The following is a 13,659-nucleotide window of genomic DNA, read 5'->3' as shown; positions in this document are numbered from 1 at the left end:
TTTTTTTGACAAGCATCATCAGCGTGGAAGTATGTCCTCTAGAATGGTGGTCAAAGCATGAAAGGGCATATGAGTGTTTAGCATATCTGGCACATAAATACCTTGCAACACCGGCTACAAAAGTGCCATGCGAATGCCTGTTCTCACTTTCAGGTGACATTGTAAGTAAGAAGCAGGCAGCAGTATCTCCTATAAATGTAAACAAACTTGTTTCTCTTAGTGATTGGCTGAACAAAAAGTAGGACTGAGTGAACTTGTAGGCTCTAAAGTTTTACATTGTTTTGTTTTTGAGTTCAGTTATGTAACCAAAAAAACTACGTTTGTAAGTTACACTTTCACGCTAAAGAGATTGCACTACCGTACTTTCATGAGGTGAATTGAAAAATACTATTTTTTAATCATTTTTACAGTGCAAATATTTGTAAATCAAATAAATAAATAAATAAATAAATAAATAATATATATATATATATATATATATATATATATATATATATATATATATATATATATATATATATATATATATATATACATACACACATATATAAAGTGAGCACTGTACACTTTGTATTCTGTGTTGTAATAGAAATCAATACATTTGAAAATGTAGAAAAACATCCAAAAATATTTAATAAATTTGAATTGGTATTATATTGTTTAACAGTGCAATTAATCACAATTAATTTTTTTAATTGCAATTTAATGTTTTGAGATAATCGCCTGAGCTAACTGTGATTAATCAACAGCCCTAAACAAAATAGTCACATATTTCATGCAGTAACTACAGTGTTTTCCTATTTACATCACTATGAGAAAAAAAAAAAAAGGGGGGGGTTGGTTTGCACAACTGAAAGGGTAGTTTGATTTATACATGAAAAATTTAATATCTCCATCTGCAAAATTGATATGCTCTCATTAAACAAATGATCATGTAACATTAAAGAGAACATTTACATTTTAATGATGAATTGTAATCAAGTGATATAGATGTAATTAATAATCTTGCTATTGTAGGAATGGGCTTTGTAATTAATCACTAGAGAACTTTCTCTATTCAAACAAAATCAGTGTTTTCCCTATTCACAGGTTATTGTAGAGAATTTTGGTTTCTCATTGAGGACAGTAAAAATGACATGTAAAAGTGTACACTAACTGCTAGCATCTGGAAATCCTCATTTGTGTCAACATTAAGTAACCTTTTTTCTTTCATTTAAACTTATTTTTGAAGCAATTGATAAAGAATCTGAAAGTCAAGGAAGCACATCAATGTTTACATATAACCATGATGGATGCCATAGAAAAACATCAAATAATTTATCTATATATCTTATCTTAAGTGACTGTTTACACGATTACCTTAAAAGCTTTCTTACAGAAAATTTAATTTTCACATTCACTTATGTCTGGCAGTAGCTGATCAATTGATTTTCGTTTGAAACCGCTGCAGGGATTTACCTACAGTTTTCAGGAAGTAGTAGGCAAGTTACAGAGGTTACAAATAGCACTCTACTGCACAACTGTCAATTTCACAACAGAATTAAATCCCATAGATCTTTGCTTTCTTTGGAGAATCATAATATCCTATATTAAATTCCACAGATATGCTTTCTAGTCTTAAATCCCTTCATAAGTGAAACTTGCCATTTTAGTATAAGAATAGTTAGGAGGTGACAAGAATAGTTTCTTGCAATGTACAAGCTGATCTCATGAACAAAATGTGAAGGGGGAGATGGAATTAAATAGCATGACAGGTTCAGAATAAAAATCAGTCCTAGCCTCTTAAAATAAGATTAATCTAAGATGCTGACAATGTGTGGTTAATTATCTAAATAAGATGTATTATCTATCTTTGCCAGAATTTCTTCCAAACTTGAGGATACAGAACTTTGAACCTACATTAATGGCATTAGCAGCATATATATAGTGGAAACATTTTCATTTTCTGTTCCCTTTCTGAACATTACAACCTGCTACTAAGTGCTCTGTCATTCCATTTGTGCATCAAAATTCCAAATGGGGTGAAGTGCATTTTCCACTAAGTAATTAATCATTTCAGGAGGATACATTAATTGTTAGTCGTTATAAATGTCATTCTGAGACTGTATTAAATAAAATGGTATGCATGTAACATTGCGAACATTTTTTTTTTTAATAGCCAGTTTTAGACTTCAGCTTTTTCATCATATGCAGTTGATAGATTTATATAGGACACACTGACAGTGTTGTCTCCTAATTAAATCAAACTGTAACAAAAAATTACTTCTATGCATGATGGAGGATTGTTTTTGTTATAGATCTGATTATTAATTATAGCTTTTTCTTAGAGTTTTAGCACTAACTTCTGGTGTTTTCTTGGTGTCCGTGACAACAAGTCCTAAATTTCAAACCTCAGAGACTTTTGCTGTTAACCCTTTTTTTTAAAAAATAAACACTCCCAAAACAGGTAGTTAGAATTGTTTCTCAGCAGTGTTAATAATTTCATCAAACTAAAAAAGCTTGACATTCCCTGCCTCTCAGATCAGTGATTGGGGGGCGGGGGGGTGCTTGCCTCAAAGATATTTTGTTATATTCTACCAATCTTAAATTAACTGTTTTGACTGTGTTTGGATTGTCTTAGTCTTGATGTTAATAATTTATTTCTTAATGTCTTTGAATAATATAAAACATTACCCTAGTGAGCAATAGTTTTATATGTATATTGTTTACAAAGGTATCCAGAAGGATTGTTTTTATTTTATTTTATTTCTGGCAATTGTATGTGTTTTTCTGGTAAGTATGTAGGGTATTTATATACAGTAAATGCTTTTATACATTAGTTAGAATGCATCTTGCTTAGGGTACAGAGTATTGAGGCATTTTGTTGAAATGTGTATTAACAATTTGTGCCAAACGATATCTAGATGGTCAGTTAATTAGGTGTTCATATAGAATAATGTTGAAGGGTGTTATGTGCTGGATTAAATAAATCTTTTAAAATATTTACTAAAATGCTTGTAATGCAGCACTGGGAATGTACCCATTTATCAGATTTTGATACCTTGGCTTACATAATATGCATTGTACATAGCTTTTTTTTTTTTTTTTTTTTTTTCTCCCAAACAGCCAGAGGCTACTAAAGCATATTGTTAAGTAATTATTTTACAAATCATGATGCCAATTCAGCAAGGGACCTAAGCACCTGCCTAACTTAAAGCCCATCAGTAGTGCTGTTGAATTCAATTGGATAATTTGTTCGCTTAAAGTTAAACAGATGCATATGTAACCTTTTGAATTAGGGTCTCGGGTTGATCCAAGAAACTCATGGGCACATGCTTAGCTCTAAATATGTGACCATGCTTAAAGCTAAGCAGATGCCTAATGTTTCCAGGATTAGAGCCCAAGGACCTGACCCAGAGAGGAGCTGAGCACTGCAGCTGGCTATATTTGGCTTCAGTAGTAGTTGAGGGCTCATAGCACCTCTCTGGTTCGTATATGGCCATTTTTCAGTCTGTATTAGGCCAGAACTCTGTAACTTATGCTAATCTTACCAAGAGTTTAAAAAAAAAAATTACGTATCAGGGTTGCAATAAATTGAGGTATCCTAAAGGGAAGTCAAATTTGCAGCTGTGAAAAATAGTACTTAACAAAAATTAGTAAATATGACATTTTTATGCTGAATCTTTGCTCGGTAGTTACTTTAAGTCTGTTATAGATATGGGTTCTCTTGACTTTTATTTTTTCGTCTTTATCATTGAATCTCAACCTTAACTTTGTTTTGAGGGATCCAAGTGAAGGCGAAGCCAGTGGCAGAACTGACACCTCAAGGTGAGGAGCCACGATTAATACTTCGCTGCTAGGTCCTTTGTGTTAAAAGTTTAAGTGATTTCTGAAAGATTTTTAACCAGGATTTAAAATAGAATAGTGCCTAAATAACTTGTATTTTTAAAATGTTACGTTTTGCTGTGGGTCCCTGCCCATCCCTCTTAATTCCCTGGAAATTCACTTTTTGATTTTTAAATACTTGTAGATATATGTTCAAAACTATGTTTTGTATTGTACATTTTGTAAAGAAGCAAACTTGATAAGTTAACACAGTACTATGAAAGCAATCCCAGCTACAAGATTAAACCAAATCATAGGGCTCTTCTTTAAACATCTTCTTATGCTTAATGTTGTTTAATATAATATAGGTTTAAGTAGCAAATATATAGGTTAATACTTAATGTGTACATGTAGATTAAAAATATTAATATAGTCACATATTGTATTCATCATTTAAAAGTCACTGTTCACCAACAGTGAGCACCCTGCAATGTCTGAGGTATCAGTGTTTCTTTACACTTAAAAATAACAGTGGTATTCAGATATTGTTGGGTGGTAATTGTAAATATTGACTTTGTGTGGCAACCACTACACACACAAACAAAACTGTAGCTGTAACATAAGCAATAACATACTCTTCAGTGTGTTGGCCTTTCAGTATATGTTCTCTTCTAGCATGTCTCAGCATGTTGACTCTGCCTTTTTAATGTGCTTGGTAAAGCAGGTGTACATTCATGAAGCATCTAATGAATAAACAATGAACACACACTGCAGTTATTGTTGTACTCTAAAATGGTTAATTACAAAAAAGAATGGCTTATTTCTGAGAAAACATTTAATAAGCATCTGTATTTAAAAGAGCAGCAGCTCTTTAAACAGTATACATTCCTTAGTATAACTAATATACTGTGTGTTTCTGAATTACCTGTTTCAGCATTTTTTCCCCTATGTCCTTAAGCTGCTGACACTATAGTATAGTCAAGTCTGTTAATGTAATTAACCATGGCAGTGGATTTCAGCTCTGATCTCACCACTCATTCCTGTTCTCTAACTTTCTCTGCTGCCTCCTGGTTATCCTCCAGCCTAGTATGTTTTGGGCATCAGGCCACTTCCTGAAATGCTACATGAGTCCAAATCTCGACTGTGCTGCTGTGCCAAGTCTTCTAATACTGATGTGGCTCTGTGGTGGCAGCAATGAAAATAAACCATCAATTTTTAATGTTTAAAAAGCATGCTTTTTTAAAAGCTATCTAGAGTGGTTCTGCTCCTCTCTGAATAGTGAAAAGTTTATTAAATGAAGTGGCAGGTTATCGTTTGGGGGGGAGAGGGGGAGAACCTCATTGTTGAATATAGCACTTCAAATATAGGGGAAGAGACTGTTTTCCTAAGTGTTTGTGTAACAACTGGCATATTTTAAGTAAAAATAATACCAGTAACGACTGTCGTGGAGGGCTTTGCCCAGCAGGGGTGGCCTTAGCGTGATTGAGTGAGGCAGTGTTTTGAGAACTAAGTTGCTTGCCCAAGAAGTACAAGTGGGCGGGAGGTGGGAAATGAAGGGAGAACAGCAGAGATGCAAGGAAAGGAAATGGGGAAAATGAGGGTGAGGAAAATCTGGTCTGAAATTGACCTCCACTCTTCATTTAACAGCCCGTGCCAACGAAACATCTCCTCCTCAATAGTGGGTGGTAGCATCAGCAGCTCTCGGGCATCTGGGAAAAGAAACAGCAGAATCTGGAACTCTTTTTAAATTTAAAATGAGTACTATTTTACAAAACTGCGTTCCAAACTTACCTATGCTGAGTGAGCTGATGGGTAAAGAAGCTTTATAGTCCCACTGTTTGTGTTCATTAGAAGATAATTACTTGGGATTTTATCTGTCATTTTATCAGCTAAAATTACATTTTTGTCTCTCTCCCTCACTATTCTGTTACGTGTCTTCTGGCTTTGTATTGTTATGAGAGACAAAGAAGCTGTTTGCCCACCCAGTTGAGTAATTGTAATATAAAATTCTACTGCATCAGTTAAAATAGGATGTTGCCAAAATATAAGGTCACTTTAAAAAAGAGGAGAAAGAGGGGTCAAAAGTCTCTAAAGAATCTGTAAAAACAAATTGGGTTAATTGTGAGCATGATGCTCCCCAATTTGTAAATATAGGAAATGAGTTTCTCTTCATGCACAAGCATGAAAGCAAAAACTTTTGTGTGGAATGCAGGGTGGGTTTCCTTCCTTTGCTGCTTTTACAGCATGTTTACACATCCAGACCACGTGTCCCACAAATTAATACCTTTTGTTGCTGTATGGTGTGCTCCAAATGATGAGCTCAATAGAAATCAAAAGATACTTCTTAAAATGTAGATTCCACTGTCTCCTGCTACAGCAGTGCAAAGGGATGTGTATCTATCTGTAGTTACCATTGCATATACAAATAAAAGCTTTGTTATCCGGCATGTTGGGGGAATGGGGGGTGCCGGTAAGTCAAAAATTCCGGTTAACTAAGAGGGAGGGAGTTTGGGTGTGTGAGGGAGCTCAGAGCTGGGGGTTGGGGAGTGGACTCTGGGCGAGAGTTTGGGTGCAGGAGGGGGCTTGGGGCAGGGGGTTGGGGCATGGGAGGGGGTGCGGGTTGCCGGATCCGGGCGGTGCTCACCTCGGGCGGCTTCCTGGAAGTGGCAACATGTCCTTCCTGCTCCTGGGCAGATGCGCAGGCAGGCGGCTCTGCGCGCTGCCTCCACCCGCAGGTACCGCCCCCGCAGCTCCCATTGGCCACGGTCCCTGGCCAATGGGCGCAGCGGAGCCAGCACTCAGGATGGGGTAGGGACAATGCACGGAGCCCCCATGGCCACGCCTCCACCTAGGAACAGCAGGGACAGGTTGCCGCTTGCGGAGAGCTGCCCGAGGTGAGCGCCACCTGGATCTGGCATCCCAAAACACTTCCCATGCCCCAACCCTCTGCCCCGAGCTCCCTTGCACATCCAAACTCCCTCACAGAGCCCACACCCCTAACCCCCTCCTGAAATGCCAGTTTCTAGAGCTTTCTGGTTGGTAAAGTGCCGGATAACACAGCTTTACTGTATTACAGTTAGGATTTTCTTAAACTTTATTACTTTCTAGCACTTAAATCTATTTTCTGGATTTTACTTTTGAGTGTGCAACATGTTTCTCTCTCCAGGAGTGCTTCTGGGGAACCAAAAGACCGAGAAAAGGAGGATAGCAAAGATTCCAAACCACGTTCTTTGCGATTCACATGGAGTATGAAGACCACTAGCTCCATGGACCCGAATGATATGATGAGAGAGATTCGAAAAGTGTTAGATGCTAATAACTGTGACTATGAACAAAAAGAGAGGTTTTTGCTCTTCTGTGTTCATGGTGATGCACGACAGGATAGTCTTGTTCAATGGGAGATGGAAGTCTGCAAATTGCCACGATTGTCACTCAATGGAGTCCGCTTCAAGAGAATATCTGGGACTTCTATTGCATTTAAGAACATTGCATCCAAAATTGCAAATGAGCTTAAGCTGTAAAGAGAAACTAAATTTATGGGATCAGGGAAAATTCATACGTGAACTACACTTACGTTTTGAATGTACTGGTTACGCCTAGTGTGAGTGGCCTGTGAAACTCCCCATGTAGAAATTGTCCCTATTGCAATAAGGTTATACATAGTTATTCTGAATTGTAAAATTAAATTCAGTATGACCTATACTAAATAACTGTAGCTAAAGAAGTTATGTTCACATGTACAGGTAAGTATATAGAGCATTCTGTTCATTTTATGTTCATAGAGTTGTATAATAAAAAAGATGATTGCTTAAATACAGATCTTGTATAGTTGTCTAGATTTCTGCACAAAAGTGTATGTTTGATGCTTTGAGTTGAAAAAGTTCTTCCCTATCACTATTTACATTTTTGGTGGTTTTAATAATTCTATCATGCATTTTTTTAAAACTGTGTCCAGAGTCAAAATGCACAAAAATAGTTTTCACAACTGTAGCATGACCATTTTTAGTTATTTAAAAATCATATGTGAATTTGAATCAGAAGTCGATAAATCGGCTTTTGTGGTACACAAGACTGTTCCTGCTTACGTTTGGTTCTTCTCCTTGGTATTGGACAGTATTTAGCTGAAAAATACAAACATGTTTACAGTGTTGGCACTTACAGATTTAAAAAGATTTTGCCTTGGGCCAGCTGAGAGCTGCTGGGGAACAGAAATCACATCTAGGTAATGTTTTGTGTGCAAATTATAATGCTTACTCTACTCTTGAAAATGTAGCATCAAAATGGAGAAGAGCAAATTATTTCATTTAAATAATATGATGTAAAATATCACTTGTTTGCTGCCTTCAATATATTGCAAATTCTAGCGTATGGAAATATATTAATGTTGGGACTGTTTCATAGCACAAAATAATTTGAAGTGTTGACCAATTGTATGAGTTAATAATACCACCTCAGGAATTTACTGGCTTTTGGAATATTTGCCCCCAAAGACAACATGCAATTCCTTATGATACTTTACTGCTAAACAATAATGGTTGATTTATCTTATGTGGTTGTACAATTTGTTTCCATGTAACTTGTTTGTGTTTAATATTTTACCAGATTTCTTGTATTTATACCACATCATTATGCCTGTAATGTGCAGCTTTGTAATTTAGGCATTTGCCTATGGAAAAAAAAATTCCTTCCATAATTAGTAATATAAACTATGTAAAACCACTAGTAATGGTACCTTTTAATACTTGTTATTTTGTACTGAATTAACCATAGAGGTTGGTTGTGCAATGTTATTTAATGTCGTAATTACTGTAATATCCCCCCATATGCACACTCTTGTGGAGAATAGAAAGTTCATTCAAAATCTGTCACTTTAAAAAAAAAAAATTAAAAGCTGTGGTAAACTCTGTAACTCTAAATTAGAAGGCTGTAAGTGTAGCTAATGTGCCATTCAATAATGGCTTCTTGACAGAGGTGGATTTTACATGCTGTACTATACTGTGATGTAGCTTTCTGTAACAGTTATATTCTGAAATGAACGTGTATTGTTGCCTTAGAAAAAGGGTGGTGTTTGGAAAGAAACAACTGTAGCCCCTTTTTACCTGGTGTTTATTCAAACAAATTTTGATGCAAGTCATCTTGATTCACTTTCACTGGTGCACTCTATTAAAACTTACTTGAACAGTTCTCATACTAAAGTGCTTGTTGTTTGCCCTTAATCAAAATGAAAATCTATTCCAAGTAGATATTTTTATTATGCAACAGCCCTAAAGGTCTCTTCTTGCAGTTATGTATTTTATTTGTTCCTTTGGTTTACAAAAAAAATTCTATGTTGTGCAAAATCAGTCCCTGCATAATTTTTATGGTCCCACTCATCAAAGTGCTGAGCATCTTCTAGAAGGTGCCAGTGGGGGTTCAGGGTGCTTTGCATCTCATAGAATTGGGTCACTGGGACACATCTAGATCCATATCCCAATTTTTGGAAAGTGATCTCTTAGTTTCCCAAGGAGCTCCTTCATATGTTCACCACCAGTCTGCTTCAGGAATGATTTAGATCTCTGTGCAATTTATCCGTGAATCATAAGAACGACCATACTGGGTCAGACCAATGGGCCATCTAGCCCAGTATCATGTCTTCTGACAGTGGCTGATGCCAGATGCTTCAGAGTGAACAGAACAGGACAATTTATTGAGTGATCCATTCCCTGGCATCCAATCCCAGCTTCTAGCAGTTAGAGATATAGGGACAACCAAAGCACAGGGTTTCATCCCTGACCACCTTGGCTAATAGTCATTGATGGACCTATACTCCATGAACTTATCTAAAAAAAAAATTTTGAACACAGTTATACTTTTGGCCTTCACAACATTCTCTGACAACGAGTTCCACAGGTTGACTGTGTGTTGTGTGAAGAAATACTTCCTTTTGTTTGTTAACCCTGCAGTTTACTAATTTCATTGGGTGACCCCTGGTTCATATGATATGGGAAGGGGTAAATAAAACTTCCTTATTCACTTTTTCCACACCATTCATGTCCCCCCTCAGTTCTCTCTTTTCCAAGCTGAACAGTCTTTTTAATCTCTTCTCATATGGAAGCTGTTCCATACCCCTAATCATTTTTATTGGCCTTCTCTGTACTTTTTCCAATTCTAATGCAACTTTTTTGAGATGGGGCAACCAGAACTGCACCCAGTATTCAAGGTGTGGGTGTACCATGGAGCTGTATAGTGGTATTGTGGTATTTTCTGTCTTATCTATCCCTTTCCTAGTAGTTCCTAACGTTGTTAGATTTTTTGACTGCTGCTGCCCATTGAGCAGACGTTTTCAGAGAACTATCTGCAATAACTCCAAAATCTCTTGAGTGGTAAGCATCGTTTTGTATGTATAGTCAGGATTGTTTTCCAATGCATAATTTTGCACTTACCAACATTGAATTTCATCTGCCGTTTTCTTGCCAAGTCATTCAGTTTTGTGAGATCTCTTCATAACTCTTTGCAGTTTGCTTTGGACTTAATTATGTTGAGTAATTTTGTATCATCTGCAAACTTTGCCACCTCACTGTTTACCCCTTTTTCCCAGATCACTTCTGAATATGTTGAACAGCACTGGTCCCAGTACAGATCCTTTTAGGATCTCACTATTTACCTCGGTCCATTGTGAAAATTGACCATCTATTCCTATCCTTTGTTTCCTATTATTCAACCATTTACAAATCCATGGAATGATCTTCCCTCTTATCCCAGGAGTCCTTACTTTACTTAAGAGCCTTTGGTGAGCAACCTTGTCAAAGACTTTCTGAAAGTCCAAGTACACTATATCCACTGGATCACCTTTGTCCTATTATTTGTTGTACCATCAAAGAATTCTAATAGATTGTTGAATACAATGTTGTTGTAGCCATGTTGGTACCACAATATTAGAGAGACATGGTGGGTGAGGTAATATCTTGTATTAGACCAACTTCTGTCGGTGAGAGAGGCAATCTTACACAGAGCTCTTCTTCAGGTCTGGGAACTCTGTAAGCTCATCTCTCTCACCAACAGAAGCTGGTCCAATAAAAAATATTACCTGACCCAGGTTGTGTTTCCAATAGATTTGTAAAGGGAAATCATGCCTATGTTGACTCTTCCTGCAACATGTTGTGTTCATCTATGTGTCTGATAAGTCTAGTCTTTTATATACTTTCAACCAATTTGACTGGTACTGAAATTAGACTTACTGGCCTGTAATTGCCAGGATCACCTCTAGAGCCTTTTTTAACAATCAGTGTCACATTAGCTATCCATTAGTCATCTGGTAGAGAGGCTGATTTAAGTAATAGGTTACATACTACAGTTAGTAGTTCTGCAATTTCATATTTGAGTTTCTTCAGAACTCCTGAGTGAATCCATCTGGTCCTGATGACTTACTACTGTTAAACTTATAAATTTGTTCCAAAACCTCCTCTATTGACACCTCAGTCTGGGACAGTTCCTCAAATCTGTCACCTAAAAAGCATGGCTCAGGTGTAGGAATCTCTCTCATATCCTCTGAAGTGAAGACTGAATTACATAATTCATTTAGCTTCTCCGGAATGGCCTTCCTTCCTTGAGTGCTCCTTTAGCCCCTTGGACCACCCAGTGGCTTCACTGATAGTTTGGCAGGATTCCTGCTTCTGATGTACTTAAAAATATTTGCTGCTAGTTTTTGTGTCTTATGCTAGTTGCTCTTCAATTTCTATTTTGGCCTTCCTAATCATACTTTTACACTTGACTTGCCTGAGTTTATGCTCCTTTCTATTTTCCTCAGTAGGATTTGAATTACAATTTTTAAAGGATTTCTTTTTTTTTTTTCTTTAACCACCTCTTTTACACTGTTTAGCTATTGTGGCTTTTTTTGTTGTTCCTTTTACTGGTGTTTGGTTCCTTTTTTTAATTTTTTTTTTTGGGGGGGGGGGTAAAACATTCCGTTTGAACCTCTGTTATGGTGTTTTTAAATAGTTCCCATGCAGCTCACAGGCATTTCATTCTTGTGACTGTTCCTTTTAATTTCCATTTAACTAGCTTCCTCGTTTTTGTGTAGTTCCCCTTTTTTAAGTTAAATGCTGCTGTGATGGGCTTCTTTTGTATTTCCCCCCCCCCCCCCAAGGATGTTAATAGTGGACATAATGTAATTAAATTTACTGAGTGTTTTAGCTATATTCACCTCCTGGACCAGATCCTGTGTGCCACTGAGGACTAAGTCAAGAATCGCGTCTCCACTTGTGGGTTCCAGGAATACCTGCTCCAAGAAGCAGTCAGCAGTGGTGTCTAGAAATTTTATCTCTGCATCCCATCCTGTGGTGACATGTTCCCAGTCAATGGGGGGATAGTTGAATTCCCCGCCCCTCCCATTTTTATTGTTTTTTCTGGTTTTGTACCCTCTCTAAACATTTCACAATTACCATCACCATCCTGGTCAGGTGGTCAGTACTCCATTCCTACTGCTACACTCTTTTTATTATTCAAGCATGGAATTTCTATCCATAGAAATTCTATGGTACAACTTGCTTCATTTAAGATTGTTACTATGTTTGACTCTATGCTTTCTTTCACATATAGTGCCACTCCCCCATCAGCACAACCTACTCTGTCATTCCTGTATATTTTGTACCCTAGTATTACCTTGTCCCATTGACTATCATCATTTCACCAAGTTTCTGTGATGCCTGTTATATCAATATCCTCATTTAATACCAAGCACTCAAGTTCACCCATCTTAGTATTTAGACTTCTAGGGTTTGTATATAAGCACTTATTAAAATTTGTCAATATTTACTCATCTGCCTTCATGTGATGTATTTGAATGGGACTCTTTTTTGTTTAACTGTTTCTCTTCACTTCCCACCTGTACTGTATGACCTTTCTAATTTTACATGCCAGCAATCTGGTTTTGGTTTGGTTTAGGTGGAGCCTATCCTTCCTGTATAGGCCCTTCCTTCCCAAAAGGTCCCCAGTTCCTAATAAACCTAAACCCCTCCTCTGAATACCATACTCTCATCCACGCGTTAAAGACCCTGCAGTTCTGCCTGTCTAGATGGCCCTGACATGGAACTGGGAGCATTTCAGAGAATGCTACCATGGAGGTCCTGGACTTTAATCTCTTACCTAGCAGGCTAAATTTGACCTCCCTCCCAGGACCTCTCCCACCTACCCTATGGTACCTATGTGTACCATGACCACCAGCTCTCCCCAGCACTGCACATAAGTCTGGCTAGATGTCTTGAGAGGTCTGCAATCTTTCCACCTGGCAGACAATTCATCGTGCGGTTCTCCCACTCATCACAAACCAACTAGCTATTTTTCTAATAAATCCCCCCTTGCTATTACCTGTCTCTTCCTAATAACAGGGCTCCCTTGGTATCCTCAGAAAGGTATCCTCAGTGTGAGCGGATACCATGACATCATCTGGAAGGAGGATCCCAACTATGGGATCTCGCTCCAGCTTGATGTTCTCCTTCCCTGAGACTTTCATCCTTCTCAACAGCACAGAGGCTGTCAGACTGAGGATGGGACTGCTCTACTGGGTCCCTGAAAGTCTCACCTATGTATCTTCCTATTTCTCTTAGCTCCTTCAGTTCAACCACTCTAATCTCAAGGGCCCGTATTCAGTCTTTGAGGGCCATGAGCTACTTGCAGTGAATGAACATATATGCCACCTGCTCACAAGGCAGGTAATTGTACATGCTGTGTTCAGTGCAATAAACTGGATAGCCCCAACTCTGCTGCTGAACTTCAGCCTGCATTCTTTTTACTTCTGCAGGGTTTTGTTTTTTGGGGCGGTTTATTGGCCTAAGTTTAGAGAATGTTAGGTGTATCACACTCCCTCTCTAAACTCCC

General features: G+C 37.6%; 1 protein-coding gene across 2 annotated transcripts in view; it reads left to right on the top strand.

Annotated features, from left to right (window-relative positions):
* Positions 1-7,404, top strand: part of MARK1 (microtubule affinity regulating kinase 1) — a 69,908-nt gene extending 62,504 nt beyond the window's left edge. Inside the window, exons 16-17 of one of the 2 annotated variants that reach the window (XM_065401713.1) lie at positions 3,763-3,807; positions 6,971-7,404. In XM_065401713.1, the coding sequence (XP_065257785.1) occupies positions 3,763-3,807; positions 6,971-7,325 (400 nt within the window). In that variant the 3' untranslated portion in view covers positions 7,326-7,404. The remainder of the gene's footprint in view (positions 1-3,762; positions 3,808-6,970) is intronic. The other variant, XM_065401712.1, reaches the window with a different exon arrangement.
* The last annotated feature ends 6,255 nt before the right edge of the window (positions 7,405-13,659 follow it).

This window comes from Emys orbicularis, chromosome 3 (genome assembly GCF_028017835.1).
Source record: "Emys orbicularis isolate rEmyOrb1 chromosome 3, rEmyOrb1.hap1, whole genome shotgun sequence".
Taxonomy (NCBI): Eukaryota; Metazoa; Chordata; order Testudines; family Emydidae; genus Emys; species Emys orbicularis.
The sequence above is the reverse complement of the archived record's forward strand: the minus strand, read 5'-3'. Positions and strand labels throughout refer to the sequence as shown.